Below are 24,085 nucleotides of genomic sequence, written 5' to 3' on the forward strand. Positions count from 1 at the left end.
GATACTCACTGGACGGTATCAATACTACTGCACATAGTAGTATCGATAATCCTTGGACAGTATTGATACCATTGGGTTGCAACGATCGAAATATTTGAATTTTTAACAGGTAGTATCGATACCCCTTAGTAGAGTATCGATGCCCATATGCTCCCAAAAGCTTTTTGAAGTGGAAAACATACAACAATGGTTGTATTAACTCCATGATCATCCCCAACATTCAGAATTCATTCAAGGGGTATTTAAACAAGTCTTGAAGCCATTGGTGATGAAGTATTAAGAAAGAATTGAAAGAGAGAAAGCCTTAAAATTATTGTTTGAGCAAATCAAGCCAACATTCATTCAATATTCATTTTGCTTTCAAGAACACAATTTGTTCTCAATTGTATTTATCTTTGAGTGTTCTTTCTTAGTTCTAGAATTGTGCAAACATTTTACCTTGTGAGGTTTTTCTATAAGTTTGCAAGTTTGTAATTTTCTCTTTTAGAAAAGAGTGTCTCAAGAATTTGGGGTATAAATCTTGAGGGATTTGTAAGGTTACTCTTTGTCCTCAAAAGAAAGACAAATTAGTGAATTTATAGAAAATCCTTAGTGTGGATAGCTAAGGTAGTGGACGTAGACTTTGGTTGAGAAAGTCGAACCACTTTAAATCACTGTGTAAATAATTTTATTTTCTGTCAAGCTTCCACCAAAATTATAATTACCAATTCACCCCTATTGTCTATTTCATCCGAACGATTGACTCAACACAACTTGTCTAGAGAGTAATTAACCTGAATAGGGATAAAGTGAGCTGATTTGGTGAGTTGATCCGCAACCACCCAAACAGATTTTTTTTTTGGAAGGAGTCAGAGGAAGACTGATAACGACGTCCATCGTAATGCACTTTCACTTCCACTCAGGAATCTTAATAGACTGCAATAGTCAAGACGAATGTTAGTGATTTGCCTTAATTTGCTGACAAGTCAGACACCTCACCACGAAATCTGAAATATCCTTCTTCATGTCAATCCAAAAGTAACGCTCCTTGAGATTCTTGTACATTTTTCCCCACTAGGATGCATAGCATAAGGACTACTATGAGCCTCCTGAAGAATAGCCCATCTCAACTCATCATCTTTAGGGACACAGTAACGGCCATGAAAGCACATAATACCATCCTGATCGAACATATACTCTTAACTCATTCGTTGTTCAACCTACTCAATAATGGAAAGCAAGGAGCTATCAATGAGTTGTTTAGCCTTAATCTCCTCAGCCAAAGTTGGTTTAACTTGTAACTCTACCATCATATTACCATCATTAAACAAACTCAAGCTGGCAAATAAGGCTCTCTGATCTGGTATCACCTTACGACTCAAGGCATCGGCCACCACATTATACTTACTCGGAGGATATTCTATCTCACAATCATAGTCCTTCAGAAGCTCTAGCCAACGACGCTATCTCAAATTCAACTCTTTCTCAGTAAGCATATACTTCAGACTCTTATGATCACTATAGATATAACACTTTTCTCCATAAAGATAGTTTCTCCAGATATTCAAAGAAAAGATCACGTCAACTAACTCCAGATCATGAGTGGGATAGTTGCGCTCATGCGGCTTTAGCTAACGTGATGCATAAGCGACAACCTTCCCATCTTGCATCAGAACACATCATAATCTAGAGTGAGAATCATCACTGTAGAAAGAAAATCCTTCCCAGACTCGGGTTGAATCAATACTGGGCTTGAGTTAGAATAGTCTTCAGTTTCTCAGAGATAGCTTGTTGATCCTTAGACCAGACATATGAAACATATTTCCTTAATAGTTTCATCAGAGGTGTTTCAATAATAGAGAACCCCTTAATAAAACGACAGTACTAACCAGCTAAGCCCAAGTAACTATGAATCTTTGAGATGTTCTTGGGTTGCTTCCCTCATCATAAATGATATGCCCAAGAAAAGTCACTTCACTGAGCCAGAACTCACATTTGCTCAACTTGGCGTATAACTTGTGTTCCTTCAGGGTTTGTAGAACAATCCTCAAGTACTCATCATGGTATGCTTCAGTTTGAGAATGCACCAGTATGTCGTCAATTAACACAACCACAAACTAGTCTAAATAGGGTCGAAACACCCGATTCATCAAATTCATAAAAGCAGTAGGGGCATTAGTTAACTGGAATGGTATCACTAAAAACTCGTAATGCCCATATTGAGTATGAAAAGTAGTATTTGGGACATCAGAATCTTTCACCTTGAGTTGGTAATAACCAGACTTCAAGTCTATCTTCAAAAAGATAGAAGTCCCTCGAAACTGGTCAAACAGATCATCGATCCTAGGTAGAGGATATTTGTTTTAAACTGTGAGCTTGTTCAGTTTCCTATAATTAATACAGAGTCTCAATGTACCATCTTTCTTCTTAAAAAAGAGAATTGAGGCTCCCTACAGTGAAACAATGGGTCGAATGAATTCCCTATCCAGCAACTTCTAAAGTTGGACTTTTAGTTCCTTAAGCTTATTTAGGGTCATACTGTAATGAGACATCGAAATCGGGGTAGAACCATAATAGACTTCAATCTCAAACTCAACTTCTATATCCTACGGCAATCCAGGCAACTCTTCAAGGAAGACATTGGGAAATTCTTTAAAGGTCTGGATGCCTTCAATGTTAGATCAAGAACTCCTAGTATCCAGAATATAAGCAAGAAACACCTCAAAACCCTTTTTGATCATCCTCTCAGCTACCATAGTAGACACAACATTCGTCAGGAATCCACGACGTTCCCAATCATCACAATCTTTCGGTTATCTAGAGTCTTAAGAACAACTCTCTTAGTCTCACAATCGAGATTAACTCGATGTTTGTTCAACCAATCCATGCTAAGAATCAAGTCAAACTCTTCCAAAGGTAACTCCATTAGGTCAGCTAGAAAGATCTCCCCACGGATCTCTATAGGACACCTTCTAAAAATACGATCTAACTCTATATGGGACTCTTAACTATCATCGAACTCTTAGTATTTTCAATCGCAATATTAAGGCCCCCAGAAATAGAATGCGATACATGGGAATGTGTAGAACAATTATCAAACAAGGCAAAGTAATGAATTGGATGAATAGTAACAGTACCTGCAATTATCTTAGGCTCATCGTGGTCCTATCGATGTTTAGCAGCGTAAACCAACCCATGATGTCTAGCCTCAGATCTGACTGGACCACTACTTTGATATGCTCAGCCTCTACTAGTTAATCTCGATGCTCTCTCTTGACTACGACTCCTGTTGGAGTTTGAACTGTACTCTAACTACGAGATGGTGTCAAAACTGTAGAAACTGACTCTGGATAATCCCTCAAGAGATGATTACTAGAACAACATCTAAAACAGGTACCCAACTTCTTCCTGCATTCACCAAAATAAGGTCTCCCACAGTGCTCACATGACGGAAAAGGTTGCAACCCAGAAGAACCACCCTGACTAAAAGGTGTCATAGCTAATGAACCTGATGCCACATGCCTGACACTCAGACCGCCTCTCTAAAAATACTCACACATGCCTCTCTTATTAGGGCATGAAGAAGAGTCAACAGAACCAGAAGGCCTCCTAAATATATCTCGGTCTCTATCTCTCATGCACTCCATACCCACTCGCTTTATCTCCTCGGCGGTCTTGGCTATCTCAACCAAGGCATCAAAGTTTCTCTCCCTGTGGGTAAACTCAACTCCTGATCTCATACCTGATTCCATTCTCGAATCTCAAGCACTGATCAACTCAGTGTCAACAAGTCCATTAGCATAGAGGCTCAATCTAATAAACTCAATCTCATAATCCATAACAAGCATATCACCTTGCTCTAAATTTTGAAACTCCTAGTTTCACTCCTGCTGGTATCTTTCTCCGATGTAGCGACTAATAAAATGTACCTTGAAAAGATCCCAAATCAATTGATTTCCTGAAATACTACCGGAAATCGATTGCCACCATCTAAAACTCTTTTTCTTCAGCATAACTGGGGCCCCCTTTTACTTCTGCTCAGTCCTCATATCTATCTCATCCATAATCCTCTTTGTATTATCCTACATTGACTCAGCGTCATTCGGATGTCCACTAGTAATGCCTTCAAATAGAACTACTCCAGCAGCTACCAAAGACTTTAAAATCTCGACCCCAAACATATTACCAAAGACTCTAACAACTCTTTGGAACATACAAAAGACAACCCTATTAATGGAATCCTTTTCCATATCAATTTCCTCAACCTCAGTGATGGCAGTGTCTCTCGTAGATATAATCGGATCATTTATGGAAATAGGCAAATCTACATACGGAACAAGAGGATCTCGAGGTGACATCGAATCATCTATCATAACGGAATATCGAGTCATTTTCCCTCGACCACGTCCTGGCCTACGACCTATAGCATAACTTATCGGATAAATCTATAAAGCTCTATAGAAAGAATTTGAACATAAGTTAGACAAGCATAAGGAATCTCAAATATATTTAAAACTCATAAAACAAGGTGACAGTTTTTAGAAATATCGAAAATATCTTGAAAATCCATATTTTAGGAATCATCAATAGTCTGAGTGTTTAAAACTGAAGGATCTAATACCACCAAGTGTAACCCCCTAGACCCGACCTGGACGTTATGACCAAATCTAGGCGGTTACATATCGTAGTCAAAAATTCTTTTCATATTTAACACAACGTTAAAATATATATAACAGTATAATATGAAATTAGTCATAAGAAATATTCATACAATAAACATATATATGTATACATATATCAGAAAACATGTAAAACATATACAAAATAAATACTGGTAATACAGATATATCAAGACAGTAGCGAAAGCATGTGTCGCCAAAGTATAACAAAAAGGCGTATAGAGATATATAGTGGTACAAAATAGTAGTTGGTCCTCTTGATGCCAAGTCTGCTAGCCTACGGTTTGCTACTATCTAAAAAGGTTAAAATTTATAGAATGAGCTAAAAAGCACAGTGTTCTCCTTACGATGTATAAAAACATATAGATAAAATACTTCAGTAAAAATCAATTTATCAAACATGTTTTAAAAATATGAACACTACCCCCATCCGATCACCAAAATGTGTAGGTTCCCAGAACCATACACCCACATGTACACCAGGTAATGGCCTCCTTATACATATCGCATAAGGACCTACGGTAAAGACTTACCCTGTGCACAAAGTAGAGGAGCCTGTGGTAAGGTCTTACAAGTCATAGACTAGGCCTGATATACTTTCTCCAATAATACACCCCAATGATAGTAATAAACATATATATATTCGAGGGAAAACAGTAGTTTAATCCATATGAAAATATTTCATACTCAAAATCAGATACATGAATATAGTAACCAGATATCATATCCAAAATATACAGTAAATTAGATATCAGATAAACAGTATTAGAAAATTAGGTATCGTGTCATAAAAATATTTAGTATCATCAGAAGTCTAAAACAGTTCAGATAAATAATTTAAAACAATAATGTAACACCATTAAGAAACACACATGTACTGGTTTGAGTAGTCAGATAAGGAAGCCTATTGCTGAGTTTGTCGATCACAATCAGCGGCAGCGCTAGATTCTACGAATCAAAAAATCTATATCAGAATCCTAATATGAATAATAATAACCTCTATTTAAGCAATTTAAAGAAACTTACGAGTAACTCTCGAAGAACGCGGATCGAGCGAATCTGACGGATAGGAAGTATTGGATCTAATCAACCCTCGGTCGGGAGAAACACTAGTACCTTCTTAAAAATATATATTCGTATCAATTCCATAATCAAATCTCAAATAAATAAGCAAAAATTCTAAAAATACTAAGTATTTTTGGATTAATGGGCTCGATTCGGGGTTTTAAGGTCATAATTTGGCAAAAACATAATGCAAAATCGAAATCAGAACTGCGATCAATGATCGATCAACGGTCAACAACTGACCAGTTCGATTCGGGTTGGACCAGATCGGGTCTGATTGGATAAGGTCGGGTCGGACCATGGGGGCCCGTGCGGGGCCTTTAGGAGTCGAAAAAATTTTGGAAAATTTTCTATATGTATTTTAAGCGGTTTTGAGACACTTACCAAGCTCGGTTCACAGCGGTGAACGGCGGAGAGCTCGATTTCGCAACGTCGAAAACTTGATCTTCCTTACCCCGTCACACGTCGATGAAAATGGAGACAAGATGAACACCGGAAGACTCGGGACAGGTCAAGGAACACGATGGTGCGAGAGGTGTTGAAAACGGAATAACGATGACGGCGAAACGTCGATTAAAGATTTCCTATTAAAATGGGAATGGTTGAAGAGAGAGAAGGGTTTAAACTTTCCATAAATGGAAAGTTGATTTTTGGGTTTTTAAACACACATTTAGGAAAATGGATAATTACATTATATGTCTCCCAGTTTTAGTTGTTTTTTGAATTTGGATATGAATTTAATACAATAATTCAATTTGGTCCCTGAATTTAGTTAAAATTTTAATTTAGTTCTCGAAAAAATTCTAAGAAAATTTTAGGCCATAATTTGGGGTGTGACAACAACACCCTAGATTTAAAAGATCATTTTTGTAACTTTTAATAGTTCGAGGACTATTTGTGAACTTTATCCATAATAAATTAATTAAATTATAGGGTGGGGGAAAAGACAATGACGCATCCTAATTTACGTCAGCCGTCTTTATCTATCTCTTCTTCGCTGCACCTTTAGCATATAAATGTGAATTTTAGTCAGCAACAACGCGATAGATCTCAAGATTCTTCCATCGATTGCTCCTGCTCATTTCTTTCACTTTCCACTACTGCTTCTCTCTACAACTCTTTTTCTTTCACTTTGATTGTATTATAATTTTTTTTAATGGGTTTGAATTTGTCTTCAAGACTTCAACTCAACCTTTTACCCTTTTCTCTGTACAATACTGAGAGCTTATAGTTAAGCAGATATTTGGGTGTGTGTTGTTTTAATGGAAAAAGCAATGGATTGGGAGCGAAGCACTCTTTTGAAAGAGCAAACACAAGGGAGAGAACTCACTAATCTGCTTAGGAACCATCTCCATCCATCTTCACCACCCAAAACTCGCCAAGTTTTACTTGACAAAATACTCTTTTCCTATGACAAAGCTCTTTCAATGCTCAAATGTAACAGCCCTGGAAGCGACGCCTCTGATAGAAAAGATTCGTTCAAAAAGAGGTAAAATAAACAACTTGTTTTGTTTTGCCTTTTTTCGCATTCTTTCCTACCAGCTTTATTCATAGTTCGGAACTTAGTTGGTTAAAGAATTGTTATTATTCTTTGAAATCTCGGATTCGAGTAACATGTATATCGGTTGTTGGTAATTGGTTCCTTTTACAGGAAAAAATGTTCGGGGTGGAGTGAACAAGTAAGGATTTGCTCGGGGACGTCATTAGAGGGGCCTCTTGATGATGGACATTGCTGGAGAAAATATGGGCAGAAAGATATTCTTGGATCCAATTTTCCAAGGTTAGAAAATGTTTTACTACAATGGTTAGCATAATAATATTATCTGCGAGAGTCAAATTATCTCAGTGATTATTTGTACGCTCGATTTCAGGGGATATCATCGATGCACTCATCGGTACACGCAAGGATGTCTAGCTGCTAAACAAGTTCAGAGATCAGACGAGGACCCAACAATCTTCGAAGTGAAGTATCGAGGAAGACATACCTGTAACCGAGCCTCTCATTTCGTTGCTACGAAGGTGCCATCGACAACAGAATCGGAAGAGAAAGGCAATCAAAAGCAGCAGAACCAACTCGAAGAGAAGCAAAAACAATCGAAGGAAATATGGTTGAGTTTCGAAACCGAGTTAAAGGTTAAAACAGAGGCCTTGGACAATAGAGGCAATATATTTCCTTCATTTTCATTCCCTATTGGATCGGAAGAAGTTGAGTATGGGTTATTTTTTTAAGTCCCTAACCGAAAACGACGTAGCATTCGTGTATCCGGCCACGTCTGAATGGAACTATTTTTCAGTATCAACCATTCCATAAGGGCAGCTTTCGTTTAGGCCAAAATGTGCAGACTTCGGAATCCGATCTGACGGGGATAATCTCTGCACCAACTTCAGTTACTAATTCGCCGATCGTAGACCTCGATATTTCATCACTTGAGAAGTTGGAATTCGATCCCACCTTCGCATTTGATAATCCCGAATTCTTCTCTCACGATAGCGCTCTAATTTTCTTTCGTGGAAATAATTTCCTTTCATTTGCTTTCAAGTATTCACTTTCACTTAATTCAGAGGATGTTTGGTTAACGGAATAGAAAATTATTTTTGGGAATAAGATTTTCAAAATGTAAGATTATCCTTGTTTAGTTTGTTTGATTGGATTATAAGATTACAATGTTTGAGTGTATGAATATAATATTATATGAGTACATAGTTTACTAAATTGTCCTTGTGGTATATTTTTTTAATAAGTTAAACTTTCAATGTTAAATTAAAACTAATTGCAAAAAAAATCATAAAATCATTTTATTACACTATTTAAATTTTATAAAAAAAATAAAATTTAACATATTATCAATATACTTAGTATATTTTTTAATCATATACTTAGTGTATTAAATGATCTTAAAATACAACCATATTTTCACAATAAAAAATGACACTATAATATATATTATTTTAAATGTGTGTACAAAAATATAGTGCTTGGGAACTTTTTTTTAAAAATTTCTTCTACCCAACATTCAAAATTTATTTATTCGAATATGTTTCAATCTTTTGGTCTCTATCAGGCTGAACGAATAATGGATTATTGAGAGCAAACATAATTCTAAACGAGTATCCTAAAATCAATCAACACAAAATACAAGGGTAACAATAAGATATTATATTTAAACTATTAATAATATAAGTATCATAAATGTAATATTAATAAAAACATATTAAATATCAAAATACAATTAAATATTTAAAAGTATGTAACACTATTTAAATATTAAATTAATTTAAAATAAAAATATCTAACAAATTTATACCATAAACAGTGTTTTGAAAACCGAACCGGACCGGCCGGTTCAACCGGAAATCGTTGCCTAGTCCGGTTCAATCTATACCAGTTGAACCGCTACTAGTGAACCGGCCAAAACCGTTGAATCGTTCAAACCGGACCAGCTGAAAATTGGAAAAAACCGCCAATTTTTTTTTAAATTAAACTAAACAACGTCGTTTGTTAAACGAGCCAAGTCAAACTCGAGTATTGCTGAGCTCGACTCGAACTTGAAAACTTTAAAAGTAAGCTCAACTCAACTCAAACTCACGAGCTAAAAATTATCAAGTTCAACTTAAACTCGAAATATAATATTGAAACTTGAACTCAAAAAGGCTTGAACTCAAAAAAAAAATTAGAAGCTCGATTGAAGCCTAAAATTCGAGCTTGATTGAAGTGAAAGAATAGTTCACCAATGCTCACCAAAAGGCTCCATGATTTTGAATGCCAAATTACCTCTATTATTTATAGAAGTTAGTTGTGATGCTCTTCTATGTTTCTTAGCCATGTGGGATTATTTTGTTCTCATATTTTTACTCTTTAGACTTTTGGGATGCTCTTCTATGTTTCTTAGCCATGTGGGATTGTTTTTAAAAAAAATTAAACCAAACAATATCATTTTGTTATGATTTTTTTAGCCCCAAATTTATTTTTAAATTATAGTTATATAATTATATTTAATATTTAATATGTTTTACCTTAAATATTATGTTGTAGTTAATTTGAATCATTTTGTTTCACTTGATTTTATGGTTTTTAACTTATATATGTTATGATTTGCTTTGAATATGACTTGTGATATAAAAAATTATTTTTTATTAAATATTTTTGATATTTTTATTTAATTTTTTAAATAATTATGACGTCGTCCGGTTCTTCCGACCGATCGGACCGGTTAGACTGGTTGAACCAGTGAATCGGTAGCATGGCCGGTTCGCTAACCGGTCCGGTTCTGAAAACCATGACCATAAATAATTAATTATATAATAAAAAATATGATATAAATGATTCAAATAAAGACAACTCAATATATAAGGGATAATATTGTCTAATTTGGAGGGAATTGACAAATAGCTAAGCAAATGAAGGGAATCACATTCCTACCATTTTGACCGAAAATGTTACTATTAGTAATAATTTTTTCCATCTAGATGAAAATCACTTCAAACCAAATATGAAAAATAAGATTTCGAAAAAGATCATTACTCTTGATAATCTTTCTTGTGAACCAAACACCTTAAAAGGCGTGAGAGTGTTTATGTAGCCAAGAAACAGAAAGATAGCTCTAATCTTCGTGTAAAATATTACAAATTTTGAGTTTAACGTAACTTAAAAATATTTAGTTTGACAGTTGAAGCATGCAAATCCGATATAAGCATAAATTTCATCGAGCAAATCACTTGCAGTGCCAATTATTCCTGCAGAAGATCACCATTCCTCCTAGCGCACTTGATAGAATCCTCCATTATCATCTTTAAATGACATTTATATTCAAAACCCTTTTCGATAAGCTTGGTAGAACCCCACTTGACATCACTTTTGGATCCATCCAAGTTCCTGAAATCCATTTTAATCGTGTTTAAACATACATGGAGTCGTGTTGAAGAAGGAGAAGCCATAAACAATTCAGCTACTTACTCTTCTTTAACATTAAACTCAGGGTAATGCAATCGATAGCAATCAGCAAGCTCTGCTGCCGAAACAAACGAGCTTGCTGTCAAGAATCTACCGCCGATGGAAGGATTTAGCATGCAGAAAACCAGAGCATGGCAGACATCGTTAATGTGTACAATCGGAAGTTTCCCCAGTAGTTCTTCCGTATATTTCAGAGCCTGATACGAAAACGCATCATTTGTAAGCTGTGAAATGAAAGCAGCCACACTTCCAGGTGTATATGATAAAGCAGCATCTCCTCCAACAATGCCACAAGCTAGGGTTACCACCTCCATTCCACCATCTTTTTCACTGCTCCCGTACCTCAAAACTTCCTTCTCCGACAACGTCTTTGATGAAGTGTAATCCTTGATAAAAAGGTCAAATTGCGAATAATTTCCTTATTTTTTAGAGGCTTAATATAGAAGTGCTCAAACTATACAAAAAAAAAATAAGTGTGACCAAACTTTTTTTTTTTGGATAAATTCAGGTGGCTAAGGATTCAAACTTACCACTTCAGGTATCTCAACCGTAACGGTTGTTAAAAACTCAGATAAGTGATAAGTGTCACGTTCTAATAATTTTGAAATTTTTTATTTAAAATAAAAAATATATATTTTAAAAAAGCCAAATTTTTTTCAAAAATCTTAAAAACCTCACCTAAACTTTAAAAACTCTAAATCTAATCACTATGCCCACACCTACGACCTCCCGTCGTCGTCGTTTCTGCCGGTCGAACCTCCAACCGACCGTGTCTCCATCGACGACCAATAACCCGACAAACAATCATCATAACAACAGTCGTCGAAACTAAATCGCGACGAACCTAAATCACAACAAGTTGGATGCTCGATCGGTTGTGAAAATAAGGGGTTTTGGTTTTAGGTGGTTGGCCGATCACACGTCGTTAGGTGATCAGTCGATTTACGATGGTGGTGGTGGTGGGTTGTGGAAAAAAGATTTAAATTAGGGTTTTAAAAGTTTTGGGGGTTTTTCTATAATTTTATAAAATTTTAGGTTTTTTTTAAAGTTATAAGTTTCATTTTTTTACTTTAAATAAACTTTTCAAAATTTATAAAGGTGACACGGTAAAATTTAACAGCATACGTCTCGAACATATAAAATAATAATGTTTGTAACGTTAAGCACATTAATTAACTCAGAAAAAAATTATACACCACTATGAGGAAAGCGGTATAGTTTGAAGACACCCTTTTGAAATAAATTGATTGTCCGTAGAACTTGCCTTAAAGAAGTCATTCGAGTAAGCAAGTGAAAGATTAAGTGGTCTCCAACAAGTTTCATCCATGAAGTCCTTGTAACCAAACCCATCGTTTTTTAATGGCGACGCCGCACATACAGAGGCAGTGTAGATCAACCGTTTGACAGTACCTGATTTTAAACAACACTCTGCGATACTTTTTATTGCAGAAACTGCAGCCTCAGTTGTGTTCTTAAACTGTTCATAATTCGTCAAAATCAACGAAAGGAAGAAGAAGAAAGAGATGGAAAATAATACCAATAGAGCAGAGAGAGAGAAACCTGAGAAGCATCAGAGTTTTGCATGGGGGTTGCAACATGGAAAACGAAGGTACAGCCATGGATGGCTGGCTCAAACTCATTTGGTTTGTTTATATCAGCTTCAAACAAAGCTAATTTTGTGTCTGCTTGAGGAAAGCTCTTAAGGAGCTCAACCTTGGAAAGATCACCTGTCATGAAAATCCATTAGGAAGACGATGATGGAAATCGGAGAGAGGTGATGAACATACCCAGATTTCTGAGCGTGGCATGGACGGTATGCCCTTTCTCCAGTAGCTTCTTGGTCAGTGAAGAGCCGATGAATCCAGCGGCTCCTGTAACACATACCTTGCACTTGACCTTCTCCATTGCTGCTAAATCATCTCATATATAATATATATAGTAAGAATCAAATGACAGGATACGCATGCAAACGTTAGGAGGAAAAATCAAACATATCCGGGACAAAAACGAACGAACAAAATCCTACCGGCTGCTATTATTTGACCGAGGTTAGGAAATATGGTTTGTTTAATTAGGACGAGTTTTACATTGTTTTTAAAAAGTTACGTGTTGTAAAAAATTGACTCGATAACTTCGTTAGTAATTCATTATTTTTTTTAATATTTTTAAGTGTTTTCTTAAAAAATTAGTATATTAAAAAAATTTAAATAATAATTACTAATTTACTAATAGATAATAAGAAAGATACTAAATTACTAATTAATAATTATTATTAATTTTCTAATCTATTAATCTTCTAGTAAACAATAAAAAAATTAAATTATCAACTAATAATTATTAATTTACTACACTAAAAACTCAAACCCTAATTACTCTACTAAAAAAATTGTGTTAACTTAACGAGTGCTTTAGCAAAAAGTTTTTAATGAGCACGAATCGAGTGAAGCAACAAAATTTTTTAATGAGCATAAGTCGAGTATTACCCAATTTGTGATCGACTCACCCAATACGCACATAAGTACTCTATCATGGATTATGAATAAATCGAGACAGGGGTGTTATAATATATATAAGTGAATAAAACTCTAATAGTGTATGCATAAATGCAACTCTTATATCAATAAATTTTTTATTTTTTAAAAAAGGAATCATATCAATAAATTTAAAGTGTATAAATACATACTAATTAAAATTAAGATTAGCTTTATAAATAATATCAACTAGTTTAGTAATTTTAATCGAATTGCTTCTAAAGAAAATCATTGAGGGGAATTAGTATCAATGAATTAGAAGTTTCTAAAATCAAGAATTGAGCACTAGAGTCAGCGTTATTTGAAAAGAAAGTATTGATTCGTATTATAATAGCAATGGCACCGAAAAAAGTTGAAAGATTAGCTGATGAGGTAGTACAATGTTATGATTTTCTTTTTGTTTAATTTAGACATGATTTCAGAAAGTCCTTAACATTTAATAATTTTTCAATTAAACTCTTCAAGTTTTTCTTTGACAATTCAAATCATAATATTTCATTTTTTTTTCAAATATGTCATATTTGGACGGTTAACTGACCAAAAGAATAATGGCTAATAATTTTTAACGTGGCATAACCATATTAAGGACAAAATTGAAAAGAAGCAAACATTGAGATATTTTTCTTTTTGCTAGAAAAGAATTTTTTATTAAATTTCATTTTCAAACATCTCATGAGAGACAATAGTCGTTACTTTAGGGGGAGTTATATCAAATAATGTTTCTCCTATGGGTTGGTTATCCATGAAGTAGTTTTATCAATGCATCTGTCACTTGATTTTGTTTACGCGAGATAAGTTGTATTTGTATCTCTCAAACATCGCCAATCATCCTCTTAATTGTATTTACTATTGCGTGATCTCGTAAAGCTTTTGATTTTTCCTTGTGTCACCCTAACTGCTTCAACATTATCCATTTCGATAATGATTTTCCTAAAGTCGAAATGATGCATAAGTGCTCCATGTAATGCCCAAAGTTCTGACAAGAGGATTGAACATTTGTTGATGCTTTTTGAGAAGCCAAACAACCAGTGTCCATTATCCCAATTTTACCACCAATTATTGCATCGTTATTAGTACCTGTTATGAAGACTTTTTTTCGAGGGTATATGGAGTGATTTTTAGAAGTTATAAATAGAATTGGAATTTTTAGAAAAAAATTCGGAAATGTTTAGAATCGCCATCGACCTTTGGGATTAGGTAGGTCGAAAATTAATGATATGCCTTTTTAAGAATATATCTTAAAAGGACACAATTTGGTCTGCGATTTTAGAGATTGTGGGTTCGGGATTCGATTACGCTTGGAGAATGATTAGCACCCCACAGTGCCCAAAATTATTACCTTCAATTACGAATTTGTCCCTATACTGAAAATCTAAGAGTTCAAATATTTATTTAATTTGTGATCATTTTATTCCCTAAATAAAATATTTAACCTAATTAAAGAATTTTAGGAGAGTCGCACAATATTTGTCTATTTCCAATTAAAGAAGAAACTAACCCTTAATCAGAATTAAGACAATTATTTCTTATTTTTTAATTGAAACAATGAAATATTGTCAATCCCTAAAAATTTAGAAAATTAGTGAATTATTTAAACCTAAAATGACAAATTAAAGGGTGACAGGTTAGTTAATTTATTATTTATTATGAAAAAAGAATAAGGATGTTCTTTGATTTAAAGAACCAAGGCCAAGTCTTTGATGTTAATCAAACAGCGTGTCCTTAGCAATTTAAACGTAGGAACAAACCTTTACCCTTTATTTTTTATTAATATGATCTGGTTTCAATTTTTTGGGGTGACCACAGATAGAATGTTCATTTTTAAAAAAATATTGAAAAATAGATGTTTAGTTACTTCAAGGGCATCCTTTTCAATATCTAAAAATAAACAGTCATTCTATTCTAATCAAATTATGAATTTAATTATCGGTTTCTAATTAATGAATTATTAAAGAAAATAAACCTAAAAGGACATTTCTAAACCAAATCAAATTCTAATTAAAGAACCTAAAACTAAGGCTCTAATTAGTAATTAGTGATTAAGATTAAAGAACTTAAAATCTAATGTTTTAACTAAAAGTCTAATGTTTAATTTTAATATTAAATTGAGAGATTAAAAATCTAAAGGCTTTAATCTATGTTTAAACACATGATTATTTTAAAAGAATTTAAAACTAGCATTCATATTTAATAATAAAACACATTTAATAAAATAAAAGAAACAATTGAAATGAAATTCGTGACTAAATTGCACTCAATTCAAAATTCGGTGAAAGATTTACAAACATTTAGTAACCTAAATAAAAGAAAGAAAAATACAGAGAACAAAGACAAAAACACTAAAAGTATGGGCATTTAATGAAACAATTTTCCCAAAAGTTTACAACCTATAAAAATTAAAATTTTAAGACAAGCCTCATTTTTAATCTCTTCAAAATTTTCTCCTCTCCAAATCCTCTCTAGCCGAAATTTACCCTTCTCGCAATGTTCATCATATGTTATCTTTATTCATCCTTAAACTCATCCCAAAGGCCCGTTTTGATTTAACAAAAACACCAAAATTCTTTCCAAAACTGTTTTTTAAGATCAAAAACCAAATTCCATTCTTGTTCTTTTATAACTAAAAAAATTACCAACTTTCTTTTTTCTCTTCAAGTAAAAAAAAAACCAAGAATCTTTTCCAAAAGAAAACCTAAAAGGCTCTTGAATCTAATCTACAATAAATCACGGTTTCAAGAGAAACCACCCATCTTCAACCACCTAAACTACCCGAAAAACAAAACCGAACGCGACTGCCGCCCACCAAAAGCACTGCCAGCTAACGTAACCTCCCCCGTCGATGACCCCTTAAACTCTTGGCCAAGCCCTTTTTTTAACCTGAAACAAAACCACAACAAAAGAAAAAATAAAAAGGAGGAGCTCACCCTAAAAATAGACTCTGAACGACGCTGGTGAACGGTGGTGGACGACGACAAAGGTAAAAGAGTCTCTCCTCCGATTTTACTTATTGATCTTCTTCACTTTAATAAATCTGACTTTTTGTGTTAATGATTGGTTGTGGTTAATGATTCTTGGCGGTGATGAACACCCTTTTATATTGATGATTTTGGCTCTAGATTAATCATTCCTGCTCAAAATCCGTTAGGAAAATGGTTGCATCTAACAAGTTTGGATTGAGATAATATACTAGAACTTCCACTTTTTTATTTCTAATTTTTCTCTTTTTTGTGATTTTTTCCATACTTGAAAGTGACTGGTGAGGTGGAGGAGAGGCGACAGCAACGACGGTGGCGAGACAAGGAAGATGAAGAGTACACGTGCAGGTGACGCGTCGATGAGCTCTCCGATACTGGTGATGCGCCTGTGGAGGGGAACCAATAGTCACCTTTTGATGGAGTCTTCTTGGCCATTGGATTTCACCTTGATCTAATGGTTGAAAAGCATTTGTGTTTGTTAGCATAGATCGATGACGTGGTAAGCTCCAAGCCCTTGGATCCAATTTTTTATCAAGGGTCCATATTAGTTCGTGTTGTTTGAAAAGGATCCATAAAATAAGAACCCTTTGATGAAGGCTTATCGATGAGATTTGTTTGTGCTTTTGTCACTTGGATTGATGACGTGGTCTCCTCAAAAGTAGAACCCTAATTAATACATTGTCTCCTTTTTGAAATTCAAAGCAAATACACTTCCTTCATGCATAAAAATCAACGACAACTTTAAGATTTTAGGATTTTTGTATTTTTAGGATAAAGTATAGTAATGGTTACTGAATTTTTTAAAGTTTTTATTTAGGTTTTTTAACTTTTAAAACTTACAATACAGTCCCTCAACATTTAGTCTGTTTGTAATATAGTCCTCGACATAATCGGTCGTTTGACGCCATTACACTGTCGTTAGTACGTTTGCAATATGATCATAGAATTTTTCAGGCATTTTTATTTAGGTCCTCCAACTTTTAAAACTTACAACACAGTCCTCAATTTCGTTCTAAACTTCAAATTTCTTTTCAATCTCGAATTTTTTTTTTTGTTTCTCTCTTCTCATTTTCAGCGTAACGTTTCAGTTGGTGATGTATGGGAAATTCTAATCTAACTTTGAATTATGTGGAGGTGTTGACTTGAATAAGGGTTTATTGAGAGAAGACTCGACCAAGGGATTATCAGGACTATCAACGATTCAAGGTGTAATGTTAGATACAGGTCATCTCAGGTGAAGCATAGATGTTCGATGAAATGCTTGTGAGAAAAAAATGGGATTAGAAATGCAGAGTTGACAAATACTACTAAGATGAACTAAGTATTATTGTTGAAAGTCACCAACAAAGCTGTAATTATTTTGTTTAAATGACATATAATAATTTCTTCGTTTAATCCTTGTGGTTAAAGATTTTTCAACAGATGATCAAATATAATGAAATCCCAAATAGCACATTCACCTCTCTGTCTCTTTTGTAACTCGAAAGGCATCATGACAAGGTCAAGTAGTTGCTCCAAATATACTACCATGTCATGATGTCTTTCGAGTTGCGTGCATGCAGAATTGTTTTCTAAAGTTATAATTCAATACAATTCAACTGTAAAATTTTCAAAACATGTAAAAATCTAATTCGTTTACGATATATCAGTCCCATAATCAACATGAACTTATTTGTAAATAAAAAGCTAAAAGACAAAGCACTGTTTGGGTTTATAATTTTACATGACAGAAAATTGAAGAACAAAAACCAAACGAGAGTGCATTTGATCGAAAGAGACTGAGAGGTGAATGCGCTATTTGTGATTTCATTATATTTGATCATATGTTGAAAAATCTTTAACCATAAGGATTAAACGAAGAAATTATTATATGTCATTTATACAAAAATAATTCCATCTTTGTTGCTGACTTTCAACAATGATACTTAGTTCATCTTAGTAGTATTTGTCAACTCTGCATTTCTAACCATATTTTTTTCTCACAAGCATTTCATCAAACATCTATGCTTTACCTGAGATAACTTGTATCTAACATTACACCTTGAATCGTTGATAGTCTCGATAGTCCCTTGGTCGGGTCTTCTCTCAATAAACCCTTATTCAAGTCAACACCTCCACATAATTCAAAGTTAGATTAGAATTTTCCATGCATCCCCGACTGAAAAGTTACGCTGGAAATGAGAAGAGAGAAGCGAAAAAGGAAATTCGACATCGAAAAGGAATTTGGGTTTAGAACGAAATTTGAGGATTATGTTGCAAGTTTTAAAAGTTGGGGGACCTAAATGCAAATGCCTGAAAAGTTCTATGACCATATTGCAAACGTACTAACGGCAGTGTAACGGTGTCAAACGACCGATTACGTCGGGGACCATATTGTAAACGAACTAAATGTTAGGGGATTATATTGTAAGTTTTAAAAGTTGGGGGACCTAAATGAAAGCTTTAGAAAAATTCAGTGACCATTATTATACTTTAGCCTATTAATAATATACTATTCTTTTAATAAAATATAATAAATTATTAATATAATTTATAAAATTTATTATTTTCATAAAAAAATGTTTAATATGTTTATTAATATTCTTGTTTTAATAAGAACCGTTGCTAATATTTATTAAAAATTATGTTAGTAGTATTCTTATCCAAATACGCATAAATGTTAGTAATATTTATTAGAAAAAAGTATATGTAACATAAATGTTTAAATGAAAAGAAATATTTGGATCAAATACACATATCAAGTCTTCAAATCCCAAACGAGTTTTTTTTTTCTTTTCTTCTCTTTTCTTTGTGTAATCGTTGAATTGTTGTTAAATTTAAAAGATTAATTATTTTTATTAATCTGAGATGAATATAAAGTAATATGTGTTTAAAGATTTTCAGTCATTTGATATTAAACGAATATACTTATGGTATACATGATGATTGAATTCAAAAACTCAAAAAAATTATAATTATTTAATTACTGAGATTACGTTGTTCATTACATCAATTTGAAAACAATAAACAACATAAACAAACTTATATGGGTCTGTATTAAATAATTGTATTCGATTTATTTATTTACTAATTTGAATTGATACTATAAAAACGAGAACAATTTTTTTAACTTAATTTACTCTATTCATGAATATTAAGTTTCAAACATCTAATATTATTTAAAAAAAATTAATATTTTATCTCACTAAACTAACTATTAAATAATTAACTGAGCTATAATTATAGGGTAAGGGAAAGGACAATGACGCCACATTATTTACGTCAGCTGTCTTTATATAACTCTTCTTCGCCTCACCTTTAACATATAAATGTGAATTTTAGTAAGCAGCAACGCGGAAAGATCTCAAGATTCTTCCTTCGATTGCTCCTACTCATTTCTTTCATTTTCGATTGCTATTAAGTTTATAATTTTTTTTAGGGTAAAGTATACAAATGATTCTCATGCTATTTTATTAAGCTTAACTATTAAAATTTATAAAATTATTTTATATTATAAGAAGTTATTTTATTAAGTCTCTTAACTATTAAAAGTTATAAAATGGACACCCAACTATTTTTTATGTTCTAAATTCATTTATTTATGTTAAAAATTTGATGACAGTATGAGCTGGACGTTAACATACTGACTTAGATATGATAAAAGCTGATCTCATAATCTTAAACGACCACTATCGAAGTCATCATATATTGAGGGGTGTAAATTGACACCCTTTTAGAAAAGTTGACACCCTTTGAAAAAAATATTAATCCCATATTTTAAAAAATATTTAACAATAAAAAAATTAAAATTTAATTTTCCCACTTAAATTTTTTCCATATAATTTCTAAATTTGATATCTAATATTTTTCTAGCTTCGCCCCTATAAACGACTATTATACCTCAGTCAACATGCTAACGTTCAATTCAAACAATTGTTAATTTTTAACAGAAAATGATGAGTTTAAAATATAATGAATAGTCGGGTGACCATTTTGTTACTTTTAATACTCGAGAGACTCAACCAAGCTATTCCCTACAATCTATGGACCATTTTATAACTTTTAATAATCAATGAACTTAACAAAGTAATATCTATAGTCAAAGGACCATTTGTGTACTTTACCCATTTTTTATTGGGTTTGAATTGGCCTTCAACTCAACCTTTGGGTCTTTTTTTTTAGTTCAAAGCTACACTATTTGTTTCCCCCTAACATGGTCTAGTTTTCTCCATTCGTGTTGTTTTAAGTTCAGAAACCTTGGGCAAAATTTGTCACTGTTGAGAGCTTACAATTAAGAAGATATTTGTGTAGGTGTGTTTTTCTAATGGAAAAAGCAATGGATTGGGAGCAAAACACTCTTTTGAAAGAGCTAACACAAGGGAGAGAACTCACTAATCTGCTTAGCAAGCATCTCCATCCATCTTCACCACCCAAAACACGCCAAGTTTTACTTGACAAAGTACTTTTTTCCTATGACAAAGCTCTTTCAATGCTCAATTGCAGTGGGTTTGTGCTTGAAACGAAACCCAGGATTAACAAATTTAAAAAGAGAGAAAATAAACAACTTGTTTTGCCTTCTTCCTTATTATTTCCTACCAGCTTTATTCAATAGTTTCAAACTTCGTTGGTTAAAGAATATATTATTTTTTGAAGATCCGGATTCAAGTAACATGTATATTGATTCCTTTTACAGGAAAACATGTTCGGGGTGGAATGAGCGAGTAAGGATTTGCTCGGGGACGTCATTAGAGGGGCCTCTTGATGATGGATATTGCTGGCGAAAATATGGGCAGAAAGATATTCTTGGATCCAATATTCCAAGGTGAGAAAATGTATTTCTACAATGGTTAGCATAAAAACATGATCTCTGGTCAATCTTGATATTGAAATACGTTGTAGGGATGGATCGAGGGGTGTTAGGTCTAGAAATTTTAAATTTTCTTATATTTTAAATATTTTCTTTGTATTTATATGAATTATTTAATTTTTGCACATGAAATTTTAAATTTCCTTTTCGATAAGCTTGGTAGAACCCCACTTGACATCACTTTTCGGTCCATCCAAGTTCCTGAAATCCATTTTAATCGTGTTTAAACATACGGAGTCGTGTTGAAGAAGGAGAAGCCATAAACAATTCAGCTTCTTACTCTTCTTTAACATTAAACTCAGGGTAATGCAATCGATAGGAATCAGCAAGCTCTACTGCCGAAACAAATGAGCTTGCTGTCAAGAATCTACCGCCGATGGAAGGATTCAGCATGCAGAAAACCAGAGCATGGCACACATCGTTGATGCGTACAATCGGAAGTTTCCCCAGTAGTTCCTCCGTATATTTCAGAGCCTGATACGAATTGTAAGCTGTGAAATGAAAGAAGCAAAACTTCCAGGTGTATATGATACAACACCTTCTCCTCCGACAATGCCACAAGCTAGGGTTACCACCTCCATATTCCACCATCTTTTTCACTGGTCCCGTACCTCAAAACTTCCTTATCTGACAACGTTTTTGATGAAGTGTAATCCTTGAAAAAATTAAAAAGTTATATTTAATATAAAAATAAATGTCTAAATTATACGTTTTTTCTTAAAATGTGTACCAAATTTTTTGAATAAATCAAAGTGCCTAATATTACAAATGCTACCACTTTATGCATTTAACTTTAACAGTTGTTAAAAATCATGTTAAGTGACATGTGTAGGTTCTAGTAATTTTCAAAATTTTAATTAAAATAAAAAATTAAATTTTTTTTTAAAAAAAGTTTCAAATTTTTATAAATCTTAAAAACCTCCCCAAACTTTGCAAACCCTAAATATAATCCCTATACCCACACCTTCTACCGCCGTTGTTTCCGTCGATCAAACCTTTAACCAATCGCGTCTCTACCGACAACCAGTAACCCGATGAACAATCATCATAACAACAACCGACAAACATAAATCGGTACGAACAAAGCTACCACGACGAACCTACATTGCAACCAATTTGGTGCTCGACCAATTACAGAAACAAGGGAGTTTTGGTCGGTCACTTATCGTTGGGTGCTCAGTCGATTGACGACGATGATGGCGGTTGGCGGTGGTGAAAGGATTGAAATTGGGGTTTTAAAAAGTTTTAAATTTTTTTTATAGTTTTATAAAAAGTTGGGTTTTTTCTTTTAAAAGTTATAATTTTCATTTTTTACTTTAAATAAACTTTTCAAAATTTATAAAGGCGACATGTGTTCTCTAACTGTAGAATTTAACAATCATTATGGCTCAAACATATAAAATGATAACGTTTTTAACATTAGACACCTAAATTAATCCAGAGAAAATTTATACACCACTTTAAGAAAAACGATATAATTTGTACACGCGTTTTTTAAATAAATTGATTGTGTCCGTAGAACTTGCCTTAAAGAAGTCATTCGAGTAAGCAAGTGAAAGTCCAACAAGTGTCATCCATGAAGTCTTTGAAACCATTCCCATCGTCTTTTAATGGGGACGCCGCACATACAGTGGCAGTGTAGATCAACCGTTTGACAGTACCTGATTTTAAACAACACTCTGCGATACTTTTTTATTGCAGAAACTGCAGCCTCACTTGTGTTCTTAAACTATTCATAATTCGTCAGAATCAACGAAAGGAAGAAGAAGAAAAAGATAAAAAATAATACCCAGAGATCAGAGGGAGAGAAACCTGAGAAGCATCAGAGTTTTGCATGGGGATTGCAACATGGAAAACGAAGATTTGGCTTGTTTATATCAGCTTCGAAAAAATATAATTTTGTGTCTTCTTGAGGAAAGCTCTTAAGGAGCTCAACCTTGGAAAGATCACCTGTCATGAAAATCCATTAGGAAGACGATGATGGAAATCGGAAAGAGGTGATGAACATACCCAGATTTCTGAGCGTGGCATGGACGATATGCCCTTTCTCCAGTAGCTTCTTAGTCAGTGAACTGCCGATGAATCCAGCGGCTCCTGTAACACATACCTTGCACTTGACCTTCTCCATTGCTGCTAAATCATCTCTCGTTTGTCTTTATATATATATATATATGTTAATTTGTATATATAATATATATAATAAGAATCAAATGACAGGATATGCACGCAAACGTTAGGTGGAAAAATCAAACATATCCGGGACAAAAACGAACGAACAAAATCCTACCGGCTGCTATTATTTGACAAAGGTTAGGAAAAATGGTTTGTTTAATTATGACGAGTTTCACATTGTTTTTCGAAAATTACTTTTAAAAGTGTTTTAAAAATTGATTTGATAAGTTCATAAACATAAGTTCATGAACAGTTCGACAAATGTTTTTAATAATTTTTAGTAGTTACTTTATAAAATTTATACATTAACAAAATCTAAATAATAATTACTAATTTATTAATAGATAATAAGAAAGATAGTCAATTATAAATTAATAATATTTACTAATTTTCTAATCTATTAATCTTCTCATAAGCAATAAAAAATATTAGGTTATCAACTAATAATTATTAATTTATTATACCAAAAATCAAATCCTAATTACCCTACCTAAAAATTCTTGTGAGCTTAACGAGCAATGAGTCTCACAATTTTTTTTTAACACGCACGAGTCAAGCAAAATTTTGACGAGCTTAACAAGCAACGAGTCGAGCAACAAAAAATTTCAACGAGCATTAGTGGAGCATTGCCTAACTCGCGATCAACTCGCTCGATAAGCACCCCTAGCATGAATTACGACTAAATCGATCAGGGGTGTTAATATTATATAAGTGAATAAAACTCTAATAGTGCATGCATAAATACCACTCTTATATTAATAAATTTATTTATTTTTAAAGGAATTATATCAATAAAAATTTGAAGTGTATAAATATACACTAATTAAAATTAAGCTTAGCACTATGAATAATATCAACCAGTTTAGTATTTTTAATTAAATTGATTC

At 33.3% G+C, this 24,085-nt stretch overlaps 2 protein-coding genes, 1 long non-coding RNA gene and 1 pseudogene across 4 annotated transcripts; 2 read left to right on the top strand and 2 right to left on the bottom strand.

Moving 5' to 3' along the window:
* Positions 1 to 6,997: 6,997 nt before the first annotated feature.
* Positions 6,998 to 7,952, top strand: LOC120166367 (probable WRKY transcription factor 46). The gene is made up of 3 exons (XM_039175632.1): positions 6,998 to 7,212; positions 7,375 to 7,503; positions 7,595 to 7,952. Exons 1-3 carry the CDS (start codon positions 6,998 to 7,000, stop codon positions 7,950 to 7,952), a joined length of 702 nt encoding a protein of 233 aa, XP_039031563.1.
* A 51-nt stretch (positions 7,953 to 8,003) lies between these two features.
* On the bottom strand, positions 8,004 to 12,579 carry LOC120166507 (putative anthocyanidin reductase). The gene is made up of 6 exons (XM_039175772.1): positions 12,462 to 12,579; positions 12,235 to 12,401; positions 11,939 to 12,151; positions 10,678 to 11,060; positions 10,472 to 10,596; positions 8,004 to 8,134 (listed from the first exon to the last, which is right to left on the bottom strand). Exons 1-6 carry the CDS (start codon positions 12,577 to 12,579, stop codon positions 8,115 to 8,117), a joined length of 1,026 nt encoding a protein of 341 aa, XP_039031703.1. The 3' UTR covers positions 8,004 to 8,114.
* Positions 12,580 to 15,662: 3,083 nt separating this feature from the next.
* LOC120166516 lies at positions 15,663 to 17,414 on the top strand. Of its 2 annotated transcripts, XR_005519938.1 has the most exons (3): positions 15,663 to 16,182; positions 16,456 to 16,679; positions 17,315 to 17,414. It is a non-coding gene; the product is annotated as an uncharacterized LOC120166516 (long non-coding RNA). The 2 variants fall into 2 exon arrangements; XR_005519937.1 differs by lacking the exon at positions 17,315 to 17,414 and having other exon boundaries at positions 16,456 to 16,817.
* A 3,746-nt stretch (positions 17,415 to 21,160) lies between these two features.
* LOC120166379 lies at positions 21,161 to 23,154 on the bottom strand (annotated as a pseudogene).
* Between the last annotated feature and the right edge of the window lie 931 nt (positions 23,155 to 24,085).

This window comes from Hibiscus syriacus, unplaced genomic scaffold (genome assembly GCF_006381635.1).
Source record: "Hibiscus syriacus cultivar Baekdansim isolate YM2019G1 unplaced genomic scaffold, ASM638163v2 tig00002982_pilon, whole genome shotgun sequence".
Taxonomy (NCBI): domain Eukaryota; kingdom Viridiplantae; phylum Streptophyta; class Magnoliopsida; order Malvales; family Malvaceae; genus Hibiscus; species Hibiscus syriacus.